Raw genomic sequence first — 19,817 nt, 5'->3', positions numbered from 1 at the left:
CACAGCAGGGTCACCTGCAGCTTGTGCTGGGCACTTGATTGCCACCCTCTGTCTCCAGAGAGGTACTGTATCGAGTTGAGGGTCACCGAGAGCTGGACCCTGCTGTTCAGTCACCCTCCGTGGAGCTCAGTAATTAGAGATGAGCGACTCCAGGTGCCTTGGTCACAGGTAAATCAACCAAGTCACAGAAAAGAGAAAGTGGCTTCCAGAGGGCTTTGTGGCATTAGCACCAGGACAGGATGGAAGAGTGGGTCTCTGGTTTCCAGCCTGTCTGCTCTTGTTCCTGGAGGTGGAAGGTAGGGAAATGCTGTAGTGACGTGGAACAAGGAGGTGTTTCAGTGTGACGTGAGCCTCTCTTCTGTCCCTGAGCTGTCTCCATCCCTCAGGAGGGGTCTCTGTGGGACTTGCAGAGTGGCCTGGTCCTCTGCACACCTGAGTAACTGTCTCTTCAGTGACTCTGCCCTGACGTGCTCACATTTCTATGTGTGAATCACTTAGGGGCCTTGTTAAAATATGCATGGATTCTGATGCAGTGGTTTGGGGTGGGGCCCGAGACTGCGCATCCAACATCAGGGCCACCCTTGAGTGGCGATGAGTGAGGTCCTTGCTGTGGGTTTGTGAGCTGACGCCAGTTCATCAGGGTCAGGTAATGAGCACTGAATATTTTAATTTGACCTGAAATTCACATGTGACTTTACATCCCAAGACTGTCCCCTATTAGGTGTTTGGAGGTGAGTGGTGTCAGCCAGGGGTAGTGTGGTCGGATCCCTACTCCAGCTTCTGGCTTCTTCCAATTCTTCAAACCTGCATGGCTCCCAGGATCTTGTCTTTCTGCCTCCCCAGAGGCCACCTGTCCCAGTGGCCTGTGATCAGCACGTTTCTTGGATTACGGAGGGGAATCAGGGACTGGGAAGAGTGGAAAGTCTGGCCTGGCTTGGGGAAACCCCATGCTGTTATAACAAATCATGTTTTTAGATATCCTAATACTGGACCATGTGTGTATTTATGAAATAAATCTCACTTGGGACACAATGCATATTTTAGAAATGAAACTTTCTGTGTGTTTATGTGCCATCTTGGTCAGTTTTTGGTATTTTCTACTCATTCCACAATAAGAATTTGGGCATCTCCTTCCTTTCTTATGCTGCAGAATAATTAAATGGCATTGAAATCAGATCACCGCATTTTGGTAGAATTACTGTATTTACGCCACCTGCATCTACCTGGTATTTGTTTTTTCCTTCTTTGCCATGGAGTGTTTAAGGCTCTGACGTTTCCTGAGACACAACTTTAGCTATGCCCTGTACCTTCTGAACTGAAGCCTTCTCCTTTTGTTTGTCTTCTTCCATCTGCAATTTAGGTTTGCATGTAAACTCTTGGACCTAAAAGTTGTCCAAGAGAAAAGTGTCTTGATTTCCTGTGGAAGAGCCTTTTCACCTTCCAGCTTGCTTCTGGACTCCTCGTGGTGTGGCCTCGAGTTCTGTGTGTTTTCTGCTATTTCACTTGCTTTTCTAGGTCTTGCGTGTCTGTGCTCCAGTCCTGGTTCACTCCATCAATGCCTGCTCTCCCTGCCAGGCCCCCCTGCACGTACTTAGGACAGAAATGAAGACTTCATCTGCGTACACTATATGAGCTCATGGTCCAGGAAAGGAATCGTGTTCCACTCCTATTTACTCAGAAATTGTCAGCAAGGTTAGGGCTCCTATTTTGAATCTACCCTGAGAGTCAGGCATTCCCAGGTATCTAGGACCAAATAAACAGGACAAGCTCTTTGCAGGTGTACTTTCAGGAAAGCAGCCGACCAAAGATAATTCCCCTCTTTTTATTCCACCATTGCAGGCAGAACCCAGGGCCTCAAGATATGAGCCATACTCCTCCCAGTAGAGGGGAAGAATCACCAGGGCCCAGGGAGGGAGCAATAGTGGGGTTTTCGAAGCAGAGAAATGATTTTGAAAACACTCCGCCATTTACTCACCCAGGGTTATCTCTGGGCCAACTCTCCCTGGAGCCATGCCCGAGTCATTCAGTGAGGAAAAGGCAAGTGTCAGGTGTCATTAGCAAGAACTGCTTATCTAAGTGTTCACCTTGACATTAGGACATGGACAAGACCACAGACGCCACAGAGATCTCAAAACGGGAGAGAGTGAAAAAGCACCCTCAAAAATATGAGAGTCCAAACATACTCTAGGATCTCCTCCCCCTGAACCCTGGAAGGCGGTAATTTTAGGGGAAATCCTACCAAGCCTTCATGGAAGAGTTGATTCCAATCACATGCAATTGTTTTCCCCCTGGCCCAGGAAAAAAAAGGAAAAAGGAAAAGCCACTCATCTGTATAAGGAGAAGATGATTTTGACTTCAGAAGCAGAGAGGGTGATGGCGATGGTGGTAGACATTTCAGTACCGCCTCCCTTACAGATGCCAAGGGAAATTTCTAAATAAAATATCAAATCTCCAAATCGAATGAGGCATTAAAACATTTCATGACCTTGTAGCTTTATCCCAGACATACTAGGGAGGTTCAACATTAGAAAATATATCACATTACTACATTAACAAACAGTCAAAAGGGATACAGTTACCTCAATAGATGCAGAATGAATATCTGATAAAATTCAACATTTATTTCTGACTTTACAAAATTTTTTAAACATTAGTAATAAGAGGAAAATATTTCTTTAGCCTGTGAAGAGCTGGATAGCACAATCTATATCAAACATAACCTGAGGAACTCTATATCCTTTCCTCTTAAGATCAGGAACGAGAAAGAAGAGCCCATTACTGTTTGATGTGAGGTTCCTGGGCACGGCTTTGGGATAAGAAGAACTGAGAGATGTAATCACTGGAAAGAAAGAGATCAACATGTCATTATTTGCAAATTATATGACAAGGGTAGATCAATAATAACTACTAGAACCAATGAGAGTTGGGTGAATTTGTTGCTTGAAGAGAACACTAAGCAGCTGCCAACAGCATTTCTCTGTGTTCGAGAACCAGCAGGAACACAAATGGTCCTGACTTTGGGTAGTTCCACCAAAGCAAAAGCAATATGGGTTCGGCAGAAAACCTTTTGAGTTTCTACCTTTCCTCGGGTGTCCTCTTCTCATGCTGGGCAGCCAGGGCCGGTGGTAGTGCCCTGGCAGCCACAGGGTCCCCAGGGCAGAGCCTGGCTCTGTGCAGTTCATGGTGTTGCCAAGCTGGGGTGTTCTGCATGTTGGGTGTTTTGGGTGCACTTGTGACTTGTGATATTTTCAATTTACAATGGGTTTATCAGGGAGTAAGCCACTGATAATCAAGACTCCCCTGTCTATGATCAGAAATGCTATTCATGATAGCAATAAATATTGCAAATGTCTGGGGTGGGGGACAATTGAAAATACACAGGACCTATGTGAAGAAATTTTACAATCTAAGAAAGGATTTAGAAGAGAATCTGAATAAATGGAGGAATGTCTTTAATGAAATGACAATATTATCCAATAGTCAAATTCCCCCAAATTAATTTATAAATTCAATGTATTACCCCCAAATTCCAGTTGGGTTATTATCTCTTTTTTTTGTATTGGGGATTGAACCCAGGGATGCTTAAACACTGAGCAACATCCCCAGTCTTTTTTATATTTTATTTCGAGACAGGGTCTTGCTAAGTTACTTAGAGCCTTGCTAAATTTCTGAGGCTGGCTTTGAACTTGAGACCCTCCTGCCTCAGCTTCCTGAGCCGCTGTTTTTTTTTAAACAACCCAATAAACTTTTTCTAAAGTTAAAAGTATCTCTGATTATCTATATTCTAAAGGTCTTCTCATACTCAGTTAACTTTGAAAAAGAAGAGTAAGTACACAGACGTAATCTAACTAAACCAATTCATTAAGTGGGGAACATTAGTCTTAGGACTTCAGAATATCATTTGGGTTTCCAAAATATTGTATTTATATCTTGTGAATATGTATTTGAGAAAATTCCATTGTTGACAAAATAAATTTGTCACCACATTTTTAGTTCACTACATCTTTTATGTGATTTGTTTTGAAATATCCTTAGGGATAAAAATAACACAAGTGCTTAAGAATGAGTTCTCTGGTTGCATGGTCGAGTGCAGGCATAAAGCACTGGGTTTGATCCCCAGCACTGGAAAGAAAGAATTAGGTCTCAGAAGCCATAAAGGACTTTATATACTTTATGTGTGAATAGATTTGCTGCTTTGTGGATATTTATTTTCAGGCCAGTGTAATAGATAACTTTTGATTAAAGTTGGGAATCGACTTACAAGATAATCATGGTTTGTTTTGTTTGAAGGAAAAACAAAAAGAAAATAAAAAAAATTAAATCTCAAAGTAGGTGACATATATTAGAGTGTCCCAGTTGGTAGATAGTTGTATACCCTCTAAATTCTTCTCTTCTTTAGCCAGCATTTCTTATTTGCATGAAAAAAAATATCAGAAGGGCCAATAGTGCCACAGCAACTGCTCCAGCAGTTCATCTGAATACACACATCTTTGCTTTTAAACTTTTTTTGAAATAGTTATTTTAAAACTTGAGAAAACAGTAGCATCCACATATACCATTCATGCCCTCCTCGAGTGTTAAAAAAAATTTAACCCTAGTATATGACCAAATCCAAGAAATTAACTTTGGTAAAATACTAATTATTAAACTACAGATTTTACTTAAATGTCACCAATTTTTCCTCCTAATGTCCTTTTCCTCTTCAAGAATCCTAAGAATTCTTCTGTCTGTTTACTTGTATCTTTTTTTGGCACTTTTTTTTGGTCCTGGGGATTGAACCCAGGGACACTTTACCATTGAGCTATAGGCCAGCCCTTTCTGTTTTATTTTAGAACAGGGTCCCCCAAGGTTGCACAGCTCGGCCTCAAACTTTGTGTCCTCCTCCAGAGTCATGTTGTAGCTTCTCAGACTCCGCCAATCTGTAGCAGTTGTTCAGTTTGTCTTTATCTTGTATGACCTTGACATTTTGAAGAGTCTTGACTGGTTTACACAAAGTCTCGAATGACTTTGATGTTTCCCCTAATTACATGGAGGACAAGTATTTTTGGCAAGAACACCACAGAAGCAGCATAATCTTCTGAGGGCATGGAATCAGGGAGTCCTAGTTCTGATGATGGTAACTGATCATTTGGTCTAGGTGGTATCTGCTGAGTTACAATTACTAAATTGTTAAAAAAAGTATTATATTTCTCTTTGTAATTTATAAATGTCACAAGAAAGACACTTTAAACTGTATAATACTCCATTTTAATTTTTAAACAAAATTGATTTTAATTTTTAAATTAGGGTTATGATTGTTTTTAAATGCCTGCAACTTCAAAATGAGAAACACGTATGTTTTATGTAACTGATCCCAGATGCCGGCAGCAAAGGGCCACCATTAATGCTCACAGGTATGAGGTAGAACTGCTTGTGACTGAGCCCTGTGGAAGTTGGCAGTACCCCTGGGACTCTGAAGTGAAGGGATGTGGCCTCAGGATACTTTGTGCACACAAAGCCTCCACCAGAGCTATTACTGAAACTGTGGGATCCCAAAGACCAGCGAGGGAAAAAATTGTTCACTGTGAATTTAGGAATCAACAGAGGCTAGTGCTGTACTCAGCTCACAGTGTTATGGAAAGTACAGTAAAACATGGGAAATTAGGTGTCTTATTAAGGAATTTGGGGCCTGTCCCCACGTGATGAAGATTAGGGCCAACTTTATCTTCTGTTAGACGCAGAGTCTCTGGTTTGATTCCTAGCTCCTTGATCCATTTTGAGTTTACTTTTGTGCATGGTGAGAGAAAGGGATTCAATTTTATTTTGTTGCATATGGATTTCCAGTTCTCCCATCACCATTTGTTGAAGATGCTATCCATGCTCCATTGCATGCTTTTAGCACCTTTGTCTAATATAAGGTAATTGTAATTTTGTGGATTTGTCTCTGTGTCCTCTATTCTGTACCATTGGTCTACCAGCCTGTTTTGGTGCCAGTACCATGCTGTTTTTGTTACTATTGCTCTGTAGTATAGTTTAAAATCTGATATCACGATATCGCCAGTTTCACTCTTCCTGCTTGGAATTACTTTAGCTATTCTGGGTCTCTTATTTTTCCAGATGAATTTCATGATTGCTTTTTCTATTTCTGCAAGGAATGGCATTGGAATTTTGATGGGAATTGCATTGAATCTGTAAAGTGCTTTTGGTAATTGGCCATTTTAATAATATTAATTCTGCCTATCCATGAGCAAGGTATATCCTTCCATCTTCTAAGGTCTTCTTCTAGTTCTTTCTTTAGGGTTCTGTAGTTTTCACTGTATAGATCTTTCACCTCTTTTGTTAGGTTGATTCCCAGGTATTTTATTTTTTTGAGGATATTGTGAATGGGGTGGTTGTCCTCATTTCCATTTCAGAGAATTTGTCACTGATATACAGGAAAGCCTTTGATTTATGGGTGTTGATTTTATATCCTGCCACTTTGCTGAATTCATTTACTAGTTCTAGAAGTTTCTTGGTTAAACTTTTTTGGTCTGCTAGGTATAGGATCATGTCATCAGCAAATAGTGCTAATTTCAGTTCTTCTTTTCCTATATTTATGCCTTTAATTTCTTTCATCTGTCTAATTGCTCTGGCCAGTGTTTCGAGAACTATGTTGAAGAGAAGTGGTGAGAGAGGGCATCCCTGTCTTGTTCCAGATTTTAGAGGGAATGCCTTCAATTTTTCTCCAATTAGAATGATGCTGGCCTGAGGCTTAGCGTATATAGCTTTTACAATGTTGAGGTAAGTTCCTGTTATCCCTAGTTTTTCTATTGTTTTGAACATAAAGGAATGCTGTATTTTGTCGAATGCTTTTTCTGCATCTATCGAGATGATCATATGGTTCTTATCTTTAAGTCTATTGATGTGGTGAATTACATTTATTGATTTCTGTATATTGACCAGCCTTGCATCCCAGGGATGGATCCCACTTGGTCATGATGCACTATCTTTTTGATATGTTTTTGTATCCGATTTGCCAGAGTTTTATTGAGGATTTTTGCATCTATATTCATTAGGGATATTGGTCTGAAGTTTTCTTTCTTTGAAGTGTCTTTATCTGGTTTTGGAATCAGGGTGATTTTGGCCTCATAGAATGAATTTGGAAGTACTCCCTCTTTTTCTATTTCCTGAAATAGATTGAAGAGTATTGGAATTAGTTCTTCTTTAAAGTTCTTGTAAAACTCTGCTGTATACCCATCTGGTCCTGGGCTTTTCTTGGTTGGTAGTCTTTTGATGGCTTCTTCTATTTCCTCCATTGATATTGTCTGTTTAAGTTGTGTATATCCTCCTGACTCAATCTGGGCAGATCATATGACTTAAGGAATTTATTAATGCCTTCACTATCCTCTATTTTATTATAGTATAGGGTTTCAAAATAATTTCTAATTATCTTCTGTATTTCTGAAATGTCTGTTGTGATGTTGCCTTTTTCATGCTGTAAGCTAGTAATTTGGCTTCTCTCTCTTCTTCCCTTTGTTAGCATGGCTAGTGGTCTATCAATCTTATTTATTTTTTTCAAGAATCAACAAATGGGGCAAATTAAAAAATATGGGAAATTAGGGCACTGGAAAGAGGCTGTGGCACTTGGGGATGTAGGAGAGCAAGGTTTATTCAGCCCCGTGCAAGCTCAGCGGGGTCCTTTCCAAAGGCTGAGCACTGCCCTTGTTCCTAGCATCTTTCAGGTTTCAAGACCTTCCCAGGCGAGTAGCCTCCATGTCATCCCCTTCTCCAGGCAGCTCTGGTTCCTGCCCCAGCTGTTGATGACAGAATTCAAACTAAAATGTTTTTTCTCAGCAAGAGAAATAATATGTGAGGTGAATAGGGAGCCTACACCCTGGGAACAAATTTTTACCCCTCACACAAAAGATAGACCTCTAATCTCTAGAGTATACAAAGAACTCAAAAAGTTAAACAACAACAACAACAACAAAATAAAATAACCCAATCAACAAAAGGGGCAAGGACCTGAACAGAAGCAGAAACGAGCAGGTTGCAGCTATTAAGAGAGAGAAAAAGACGCATCTTAGGAAGGAGTTGCTGCTTGTGTAACTTAGAATTACCAAGAAGAAATGTTTCAAAGCACATTATTCTGCAAAGAAGTACTAAATAAAACTCTGGGCAAGGAACATCGTCAGCAGTGAGTCAATGCTTCCAGACTAAGGGGATACTGAAGCTCTGTGGGGACCTGTGTGCTGGTGGTGGCTGCGATGGCAGCCAAGTATAACTTGAAAATCTTCAAAAAAAAATTAGAAAAAGGCATATAGGTAAAGAATAACAGCACCCTTGAAGTTCAATTTAAACACATGAAGCCATCCAGATCCGTTGTAAGAAAGCCCCTGTTCATCAGGAAAAAAATGATAAATACGATTTTCAACCAGTCACTCATGTGAACGGTTTCACATTGATGGTGGCTGCCAAAAATTTGAAGAGATCATTGCTAAGAAGCCTTGATTGGGAATTGCCAGTAGGAATTTGGAGAGCAAGACCTGCTTTGAAATGTGTGCTAAAAAAGACACTAGAGTTTCTGATGCCCATTGCTCCTGACGGGAATCTGTTTCCTCACACCATGGCCTGCTGTCCCTGAATCTGTGTCTTCCTGATGGGTACAAACCCAATCTCATTTATTGCTTTGATTTGCATATTGCTAATTACTAGTGTGATTAATTAGATCTACTTAGATTTTCCAGGCATGTATGTATACTTTCTGTCCAGTAAGTGCTTTTTATATCTGATGCTCATTTTTCTATAGAACTATTTTGCATTTTCCTATCCCAGGAACATCCCAAAGCTTTAGATATTATTTGCTTGTTAGGTGTGTTGCAAACATTTCCACCTGGGTCACTTGTATTTTTAATTTTCTTTCATGGTGTGTTTTGTCCAAAATTCTGAAATTTTTATGCCACCCAATTTTCCATCTTTTCTTGCATGACTTTGGCATTTTGAGCAATATGAACCACTAGGCAAAGGCTAAAACTTCTCTTTGTCTGGAAATTTCAAACCGTAGACATTTAATTTAGCATTTCTTTCTTAGGTGTTGTCCAATTAAGGCTTTTTATTGCTTTGTCTTTGTTGTTGTTGCAGTAGGTAAGTGGACAATTTGGTCAATAGCTGTTTTGATTTTTACAGCAATACATCTCTGGTGGTTTTCGATGGTGTGGCTCTTTGTCTTAATTCTTCCAATGATTCTGTTGACTGCTGCTGTTTTGTTGAGTAGCTGTGGGGTTGTTACATTGTCGTTTATTTTCACATGAGGGAGACAGAAGATGTTAAATAGCATGTTGGCTCAGGTATGAGAGTCTGGGCTTGCAGAGAGACCAGCTTCAGGAAGACGTGAGGGACCAGCACGCGGGAAGCAGGTCTCAGGCCAAGGTTTGGGCTGCTGGAGGAGCAGAGCCTTTGAACGTATCACCATGTGGCATCAACACTGGGCAAGGGCTACACTGCAGAGGCTGCCCCAGGAACTTCCTTGGCTTTGCCTCAAGTCCATGGAGAGTACAAATGGACCTGCTTTGTTCTCCGTGGCTCATGGCGCATGCCATGTTGACCCACGAGTCCAACAGGGGCAAGTTCTGGCTCTTTTCTGGTGTCTTCGCCAGACCACACTGCCAGCCCTGGTCCTATGAAGCTCTTGTAGGGTCTGGGCCTCTTTGGAGCCCCCAGGGAACTGGAGCCTCCCAGCAGCAAGGTCTGGATCTGGACCTGGGAGTCACAGATCCTGAGTCGAGTTCTAGACTAACTTGATTCTGTGCAGTTGACCTTCTTGAAGGCCACATAACTTTCGCCGCTCAACAATTCCCTCTGTTTTATTAGTTCTGATAATAAGCCTGGTTACATGAGTAAGGCACTGTGGACTGGCTATCTGTTAGCAAGTTCTAGAGATTCCCATGGTGGTGAATGATGAAACTCTTAACCCTACCTGCCTCCTTTGATGTCTTCCCAACTTAGTAAGCTCATGAGCATGGGGAGTGAGCAAGTTAGCAGAGCTAATCACCCAACACTCATGGTTGATTGCATCACAGGGCTTGAGAATTGGAATCTGGACTAAAGGTTCTTTTAAAATCTTTTCCGTGTCTTAAGAAATTTGGCCTTCTGAGTATATTCTGGAACTCAGTTTAAGCCAAGGTTAATGATGTGCATCACTGTCACTGTTCTCCATGGAAACACAACATTCACAGAGTCTGGTGACTGGATTGCTTTTTATAGCTGGTGTCAATATTGCTAGTCTGCTCAAGTCAAGCCAGGCTACCAGGTAACCATGATGTCCACCCTCCATTTTGAGATAAAAGTTCTGGTCCTTTTCATCTGCAGATGGACCCTCTGCTCTTGGATGATGAACTCCCATGTTTCATATCTCCTCTTATCACCATCACTCAGTGCTGTGCTTTGGGTAAGGTTTGCATGTGCGCCTCCCCCGCTCAGAGGTTGATGTGCTGGGGGTTTGGTTCCCAGTGTGTGATCTTGGGAGATGTTGGGACCTTTTGGGGGAGGGCCAAAAGGGAGCCAATTAGGTCACTGGGAGCAATGACCTAGAAGGGATTTGATAGTTCTGGGGCCTTCTGTTTGTTTCAGTGAGTGTTGTTAGAAAAAAAGTAAGGCTGGCCCCCTCCATTTTGGCTTTCTGTCCTGCACACTATTGCTTTCACAGCTTCTCCCACTGTTGACACCATTCACCTGAGGCCTTCACCAAAGGCTGAGTCCATGGGGCCACCTTGGACTTTCAGCTTCCAAAAATGTGAGCTAAATTAATTCTTTTCTTTATAAAGTACTCACCCTCAAACATTTTGTTATGGCAATAGAAAACGGAAACATTCATTCCTATTCCCTTTAATTTCTCTTATACTCTTTCACATTAAAGTTTAAACTAGGAACCTCAGAATGGATGCCTAGGTCTGGGAAATCTGGGAAAAGCTATATTCCCTGAATGCTAGGAAGCTATTGAAAGGAGAAGGTCATATGAAATAAGAGGCTGAGGCTCAGGAGGATATATATATATATATATATATATATATATATATATATATATATATATATATATCACCAGACTATATGGGCTTTTGCAATCTTCACCTGGGCATGAAAAGTTCAAATTATGCCCAAGGGCTTTTGAATCAATGAAAATCAGTCCTTTGGGTCCTGCAAGCATCTCCTGGTTGATCCCCGCCCTCTGCCATCTACCAGATGGCATGGGGTCTGAGAACCGGAGGTAGAGGATCCTCCTCCCTGAGATCCAGGTATTGATCCTATAAGAGCACTCACTTAGGCTCCTGGGTCCTTTGCTCCGGCCCGTGGCCTTACATCCAGGATCCCACAGCCTGCCCTTTTTACCTTTAGCCCTCCAACGTATGATGACGTGATTCCTTGAACTCAGTTACATTCGTCTGCAATTCCAAGTGCAGGTTCTCTCTTCCAGATTGGATCCCAAGGAAACAGAGACCCAGGGGGATTTGGAAGCCAGATGATGGGATCTTTAAGCTGCTGTCCTGTGGCGAGTGCCCCAAGAAAGGGGATATGTTGACTGAGGCTTAATGGTGGGAATGTTCAGCTGGGCTGAGGGGACTCCAGAGAGTGACACTGCTGAAGCCTGACTTTACACAGGAGTGTGTCTGAATTAATTGTCACGCTCTCCCATGGTCATTGATCCACCAAACTGGTAGGATCGGGCCTCATCAGGAAAAGGTGGTGTTCCTCCATGGGCAGGGAAAGAGGCGGGATGACTAGTGGGACAGGCTGGGCAAGGAGGCTCTTCTGGGACCTAAGGGACTAGCCTGGCTGTAGAGGGCCAGGCTCCCAGGGCCAGGACATGAAGACGTGTTCCTGCTGGGGCCTGGAGATCCAGTCTTGCCCACAGGGTGACAAGGTAACTTGGAGCACAGAGTTGGGTGGACCCTTTGTCTTGTGTAGTCAAAGACTGAGATTCAAAGGCAGCAGAAGGTGAAAACCAAGTCTAACAATGTCTTAAAACAAACCCAAGTAAAGCTCCCGTAGCTGGGAGGGGACCCGGGAGGGTGGCCAGTGGATGGCTACTGTCTAGGGCTTACGTGGATCCATAGGTTTGGGGAAGCCAGCCCCCTGCCCCATCCTGGATAAGGCACTTGGTGTCCATGAGGCCTTCAGGCAGCCTCCTGTCCAGTCCAGGTATTGATCAGGCACTTTTCCTTCTTTGGAGAGGCCAGGGACTCCGGGTCACATGTGTCCCGATTTCCTATGGACTGCAGGCCACGGGTGTCTCTATTTAAAAATAACTTGCAAGTTTCTCAGCAGAGACCTGCAGTGGCTGTGCGGTGCTGCTCAGGAGGTCACCTGGGGACCATTCTTCTATCTACCCAGCCTCATTTCTCCCTTGACATCAGCACAGCAGGAGGGCTAAGCTCCAGGGAAGTCCCTTAGGCTCCCCTTTTTTGGGAAACCTGGGGTCTGTCATCGTCTCTGCTTCCCGGTGGCAGCCACGTGGGTACAGCGTCTGTTTCTCAGGGAACCCAGACGAGTCACACTCTTGCTGTCCTGAGTGTGACTTCAGTGGACCTCTCTGACCTTCTGGCAGGAGGAACTGGATTTCTTTCATGCTTTGCATTTGTCACACCCACCAAAGGAACCGGAGCCTCCCTCTCTGCTCATCCAAACAGATGACCCCGCTTGGCAGGAGGCTGTCACTGCTCTGGGAAGCTCCGCGAGCCATGACCTGGTGCACTGGACTTTTGGTAAGGGCTCTTCCACGCAGGTGCCACCCACAGCTGGAAGGTCTCTAACTCCAGAGCCTCTGTGTTGGGGGTTAGTGAAGGGATGGGGTGTGCCAGGGTGGCTCTGGGCCTTGTCCTGGTCAGGGCTCACTGCCTGTCCTTGGGGAGTTTGTGAGCAGAATTGCCCTGGCATGGGGCTCCCCTGGTCCCTAGAAATGGAAGCCAGTGAGCAGGAAGGATCTCCAGGAGGAGACACCAGCATCAGGGCCTGTGGGAGTTCAAGGTCAAGGGTCATGTCTGGAGGGAGGGAAGGTCGGGAGGGAGGGAAGGTTGTTGGCCGGGGCGCTGGGTGCAGGGAGATGCTGCCAGCTCCCCTCCCTGAGGCGGCTGTGAACTCTGGTCCCGGAAGGTGGCCCATCTGACCAGAGCGCCATCTCAGGTCAGGCAGCCGGCTCCCAGTGGAGAACGAGTGTCTGAGGTACCAGTGTCCTGGGGAGGTCCTGTGGTTGTCTCCTGAGGTCACTGTCACTGTCCCTGCAGGGCCTGGCTGACACAACACCACCATGATGGACCCTGAGAGACAAGTTTGTGGGACAGATGAGTTGGGATGGGGTGCTTGAGGCCCAGACCACCAGCAATCACCTCTGTATCCTCCAGACACCCTAACGTTTCTCTCCCTCCCTGTGTGTGGCCCTTACCACATGGCCCTTCCTGCCACTGGGGCCAGGGGATTCTGGAGGCAGGGGACCACTGCTCATCAGTGCTGGGTTGGCCCCAGCCAACCAAGCAACAGCCACCAAGAGTGACCAGGTCTTGACACCAGGTACTGGGGCTGCTCTCCTCACCAGAGCCCACAGCTCTGCTGGCAAGGCTGGGAGGTGAGTCACGTGAGTGTGGCCTGTTTGGGGGGTGTAACCCCTGCTCCTCCTTATGGAAGTCCAGACTGGGTGGTCTTTCTTTTAGAGTCAAGAAAGCAGCCTTCGTTTTCACATTCCTTCATTGATTTTCCCCCTTCCCAACGGCAGCACTTAGGCCTCAGACTTGGGAGGTGTCTGATCGGGATCAGCAGGTGTGGGTCCTGCAGGGAGAGACTCTGGTGATGGTTCCACGGAGCAGCAATGTGACTCCAGGTGAGTGGTCCACTGTGCTGACCTGCCCCTCACCCCATGGCCTTTTGTCAAAGTGTGAGGACAGACAGCCCTTAGCCCAGGAGGGTGACTGTATTTAATGACATGTGTTCTCAAGGAGCGGAGGAGAGGGCTCGACTGCTGTCACCACAAAGAAATGATCAATGTACCGGGAGGGATGTACTCATCACCTGATCACGTCACTACTGAATGCTGTGCACATGTATGGAGTCGTCATATGGCACCCCGTAAATATGTACCATTAGTATGTGTCCAAAAGTGTGGCTTTCAGTGGGCTCATCTGGAAGAGGCAAGACTTCATACCGGTCTGGCAAGAAAAGCCAGAGAGGTTTGTTTTAGACTAAAGAAAGCAGGGTGCGGAACCCCTAGGGCTTGGGAGAGCCACCTTCAGGGATCTGAGGTAGCTGATCTGTCCTGTGCAAGAGGAGTACCTTGTACTGTGTGGCCTCAAGTGTCTTAAAGGGACTAAGTGGGGACATCCACAGGAAGGCAAATTTCAGCACCGCCTGAGACAGAGCTTGCTAGTGGACAAAGCTCTCCGAGAATCAGAGGAGTGGCCTGGGATAGGAGACAGCCATCTCCAGATGTTCAAGTGCAAGTGTCCCAGTCTCAAGGTCAGGGTTGGCATCTGAGTCTCTGTTTGCTCCAGCTTCTAGGTTAGGGACTGCCACATGGGATGAGTGGGTGGTGAATGACCGGCAAAGGACGGATGCAGTGGTTGACAAATGGTGGCTCTGGTGTGGCCAACCACCATTTCTCAGTCGGGAAGAACTGTAAGAACCATTCATTTTTCCAAACTTCAAAAGGAAACCGATGCCTGTCCTCTGCTTGTCTTTACAGCCACTGTCACTATCCTCCCATTCAAGTACCCTGAGTCCCTCGAGCAGGGTCGAGGGGTTCCCATCTACTTGGGCACCCAGGATCCAGACATGTGTCTGTTTTGTGAGGAGGTGGACCGATGGCCCAGGCTGTGGCTGAAGGTGAGGGGCGGACAGAAATGACAGTTTAAACAGCCAATGTTTCTTTATGAGAATTTTATTGGGTAAAAGGTTCTAATTTTAGAATCAAAACAGAAGTTCCCATTCTCTTGAGCCTATTGATTCCTAGCTCATGAGTTTCACGTGTGCGACAGCACTTCCTGTAGTGTCTCCACCCCTTCTCCTTGAGGATCCCTCTTCAATCTCCAATGTTCTCCGTATTTCCCAAGTGTCCTCTGTCTGGTTGTGCCATATTTCTCCTCTTGGACCTCCCGTCTACCCATCCTTGGGAAGCACATTCCACAGTGTGACACAATGAGGAAGTCACCCGAGGATGCTCTCCTCTGATGTCCCCGTCAACTGGTGACACGTGCTGTACTTTTAAAGATGAGGGTAATGAAAGTAGGGGTGCTGATGAGAACCGGGGCACAGACTGAGCGAGGCTGGTGGGGCACAGGGAGCAGGCAGCTGCTGGAGGGGCACCTGAGCTGGCACCCTGGAGGGGCCGATGCCCGGTCCTAAGCAGGCCGGGAGGTGGACACCCTGAACCCGGGCTGCGGGTGATGACTCCCGTCATCTCAGTGAGCAGGGAGCTGATGGGGGGAGGAAGAAGTATGGTCTAAAATGAGAAGGTGTCTCCCATTTGTGAAGTAGTAGATCCCTGCTGAGCAGGATGCTGGGCGTTGCCACATATCGAGGACCAGTGATGCCCAGGCCTGGCGATTCTCGAGGGGTCCCTCGGCTAAGTTTAGCTGGTGACATGATAATGAGGAAAGAGACCCAGGAACGAGATGAGGTGGGAGAGGGTGGGATTCTAGTTACTCTGGCCAGGATGTTCAGTGAGCTCTCCCTAAGAACAGGCCTCGGAGCTGACACCTGAGTCCCAGGGAGTAGCCCGCCGGGCAGGTGTGGGGGCAGAGGGTCCAGGCAGGGGACATCAGGACCCTGGGCGGGCACACCTCGGCAACCCTGAGCAAAAGGCAGAAGGCAGGTGTAGCTGGAGCAGATCGGCATTGGCGGAGAGGTCAGAGGTAGGGTAGCGGGGCAGGCGAGGGCCGGGTAGTTTAGACAGGCTTCCTGTGGATTTCATGGTAAGTACAACAAAACATTATGCAAGAAGTTTAAGCCAAAAGACAGCATGAGTTTACTTATTGTCCTTATTTCAGTTTAAAGCTTGCTCAGCTGCTTTGTGGAGAATGGCTGAGAGGGAATGGAGTAGATTCCAGGAGAACAGTTAGGAGGTCACCGTAATCATCCTGGCCAGAGGTGGCGATGTCCTGGTCAGCAGTGTGGGCAGGGGTGGGGGGCACCAGAAGCAGCTCAGTTTCGGAGTGTTTGGAAGTAGAGTCCACAGGCTGTGGTATATATGTTGGGAGGGAGGTCAAAGGAGATATCAAGGTTGACTCCTAGGTATTTGGCCACCCAGAGAGTTGGCTGAATGATGGAAAGTCATTACCAGAGTAAAGGAATCCCATTGAGAACTCCCTACTCAGGGTGGAAGATGCTGGAATTCTGAACCATTCCTGGGTCTCTCTTGAGGTCTTACACATGCATAATTTAATTAAAAAGCTTATTTTACCTAAATATTCAATAAATGCCCATAGAAACGCACACACATACGACATGATTTCTAAATGCAACAGAGAAGGCGTTTTCTGATGGCTGTGTCTCCCTCGCGTGCAAGTTCTCTGATTTATTTGACCCCATATCTTTCGTGTGTGACCTTTCTCCTGTGCTCAGCTATTGACATGAGACACACTCCCGCAGCCTGGCTGTCCTTTGCTGGGACAGTTGCTCTCACCATTGGGCTTTGGTAAATGAGGTCATTAGCCAACTTTGCAAATTTGCATCTTTGTCCCTCAGTCTCTTGTGCAAGAAGAGCTCCAACTCATCATCCAAGGGCGGCCACCGGTTCGTGGACCTGACCCTTGTTTCCTTGCTCTGGACTTGAGGGTGGGGTTGGGAAGGTGAGATTCCACCTGGAGACTCTGCTGCTCTCGGAAACTTACCTTTCCAGTCCTGCTCACAGGTGGGGAAGGCTTTCTTGAACTTTGAGATGTTTATTGGTTACTTGGAACATTTCAAGCAACTTCCTTTTCTCTTCTTGGCTGTTCTGCCCCACCTTTCAGGAGAAGAATATCTTGGATCTGTACAACCAGGTGGGGCCCGTGAGACCCTTCCTTTTTTACCACTCCCGGGATGGGAATACCTCCAGCTTCGAGTCTGTGGCCTTCCCAGGCTGGCTCATCGCCTCCTCCCAGGTTGGCCAGCCCATCTTCCTCACTTCCGACCTGGGGACCACCAACAACACTAACTTCTATTTGAATTTAAAGGCTTGAACTCAGCGTAGAGGTGGCCGCTTGCTCAGAGGCCTTTGTCTTTCATATTTTGAGCTCCCAGCAGGACTTTGTGTCACCTTAGGGCTGCTCCGTGCCAGCGCAAGAGGTGATCTAGCTGCTGTCATCAGCTCATTTTATGGAGGAAGAAGCGCTGACCTCGTGGCCATTGAAGAGCAGTCTGTGACTCAGAGCAGGCAGCTGGGGCTGAAGGCTCCTCTCTAGCAGAAGCTACCCAGTGTGTCACCTGAGAAGTGGTGCGTGGTGTCACAGTGTGTGAGACCATGGGAGGCCCTGAGAGGAGTGACACCCTCATTTTCAGGTGATTGGCCTGCTCCACGCCTGATTTTCACCCACTTGCCATAGCAGACGTTCTTGCATTGAGCAGCAGGAGAGCCAGGATAACTTTCACTGAGAAACGGGATTCTTTGGACCTTTAGCCATGGGGAACCTTAAAGAAGGATGAACACACCAGAAGAAGGGCTTTTGGACTCTGGGAGGAATGAACAGTGCTCCAGTGATTAGAACTGTCACATCGTGCTGAAGCACGAGGGCGGCTTTTTATTTATTTTTTTATTTTTTAATGGTCATTCCATGAAACTGGACCCAAAGACACTGCCAGGTGCCTCAGGAATGACAGGGCAAGGGGCAGAAGATGCTGTCCCCCACTGAACACAGTGACTACAGTCAATAAGTCATGTCAATAAACATGAACGTTTGCTGCTTAGACTCTTTTAAAGGTTTTAAGATTCTTACCCAAATAACACACCTCTGTGGTTAAAGGCCCCGTCCTCCACCCCATCCTCCGCCCTGTCCTGCACACACTCGGCAGCTTCCATTTGGCCACTTTTTCTGCCATTTTTCTTCCATTTCAAGAATTTGCAGTTTTTGACACTCTCTTTCCTACTCGATGGATGGCATTTGCATCTCTACAAAAATTGCAAGCTCTTTATCTGTTTTCTACAAAGAAATAAATCCCAAGTGGCAAGACCAGTGCAGCCTCACTCACAGGTGTTGAGACGCCCTCGGAGGCGCCTGGGAGGTCAGGCCTTCTTTTTCAGGATTTGGATAATTTTTATGAATCTCTTCCTCACCTTCAGCCTTTTCGTTTGTTGGGCGAGGGAAGGGAGGTACACAGAGTGCATGGGTTTGCTGAGGGGCACTGCATTTCATGGAACTGGAGGAATGGCAGGCTCGAGGCTGGGTCTTTAGAGCGCTGTGTGCTGGAATTGGGGGGAGGATTGTGAATCGTGAGAAATCAGCAACAGTGACCCCAGCAGGGCAGCAGAGCCAAGTCTGAGCCTCCTCACTCCCTCCATTGGGGTTGCCCTTAATTTGCAAATTTTCAGCAGATGATCCATCAAATGGAATCTCTGGCCTCCCAGACACCCTGATGGAATGATGTAATCAGTGGAATGTACTAATTGCACACTGTATTTCTAAACGCAACATAGCATCTGACTCCCCTGGGTGGTGCACTAAAACCCCAGGGACCCACACACCTCATTAAAAAGCTTCTTCTAGAAACTGGCATTTATCAACTTCAAGGTGGGCCTCAGAATTAACATTTTCCCCAGGACACTAGGGAATACTGACTGATGGACCAAACTTGGGAAATACTTTCCTGGGTTATTCCAGTGGGATTTCATGGGCAAAAAGACTTCGATTAATCATGCTTGGGATAATCTGTGAAATAAAGAGATACTTACATATACGTCTTGCTCATTTTGTTGGTATTTACTTCTCTAAGGATTTTTTCCCCTCTTGAGTGATTGAAAAGTGAATTGAACAAAATGACTCAAATTAAAAAGCCACCAAGTAAAATTTCATAACATTCCAAAGCTAGAAAGAACCCAAGCTTCCATGAACAGTGAATGGATAAATCAGTAGTGTGTATTCAATGTTGCTTAACAACAAAAGGAAATTGATTACTCATAGAGATTCAACCAGGTGAGTGTAAAAAATATTGAAGATGCCAGACACAAAGGGTATCTACTGCATATTTACTTCTAAAAAGTTCAAGAATGGGCAGCATTCATCTTTGATGATAAAAATCGGATGTGGTTGTGTTGTGAAGGGAGGAGGCAGAAGATTCTAAAAGCTGCCACTGAGATGACCCTGGTCACATCCAAGCCAGCTAGAAGCCACGTGGCTCAGCTTTCCTCTATAGCAGCACAGAAAGCCCCAAGTCATAGGAGCAATGCTTCCCAGTTAGTGAAGGGAAATAAATAATTTCTAGCAAACAATTCTGTCGACTAAGTATGAGTGGAGTAAACCTGTTTTTACAATTTGTTTTCATACACATTACTTGAGAAGCTGCTGGAGAATGAGCTCTGCCCATTTCTGAAGTTTAAACGAAAAAAAGCAAAAGAGAAATAATGTGGACTCCTGCAGCTGGGACTCCCTCCATGGAGACGCTGGGGGCCTGCATCCTGAGGGCACTGGGACACCCCCAGGCAGCCAGGCAGTGCGATGCTGTTGGAGGGTCCAGGGCAAGTGGCAGGCCTGCGTGTTAGGAGGAATTGACGGGGGTGGGGGATGTGGAGGATGATGAATTCTGTAGAAAAGCAAGTGCAAATTAAGAACAACAAAGACTAGATGGTTATTCATTCCAAAGAAACATTAGATCATGCAGAAGAGGAAGTAGAGTCCCAGCCTACC

General features: G+C 45.7%; 1 protein-coding gene across 1 annotated transcript in view; it reads left to right on the top strand.

The window, feature by feature from the left end:
* The window catches only part of LOC144256112 (interleukin-36 gamma-like), a 118,104-nt gene extending 100,945 nt beyond the window's left edge, over positions 1–17,159 (top strand). The window contains exons 2-5 of the mRNA XM_077801232.1: positions 13,519–13,573; positions 13,721–13,825; positions 14,684–14,823; positions 16,950–17,159. Coding sequence (XP_077657358.1) covers positions 13,519–13,573; positions 13,721–13,825; positions 14,684–14,823; positions 16,950–17,159 — 510 coding nt within the window. The remainder of the gene's footprint in view (positions 1–13,518; positions 13,574–13,720; positions 13,826–14,683; positions 14,824–16,949) is intronic.
* The last annotated feature ends 2,658 nt before the right edge of the window (positions 17,160–19,817 follow it).

Source organism: Urocitellus parryii, chromosome 7 (genome assembly GCF_045843805.1).
Source record: "Urocitellus parryii isolate mUroPar1 chromosome 7, mUroPar1.hap1, whole genome shotgun sequence".
NCBI classification, from domain to species: domain Eukaryota; kingdom Metazoa; phylum Chordata; class Mammalia; order Rodentia; family Sciuridae; genus Urocitellus; species Urocitellus parryii.
This window is presented reverse-complemented; position numbering and strand designations above follow the sequence as displayed.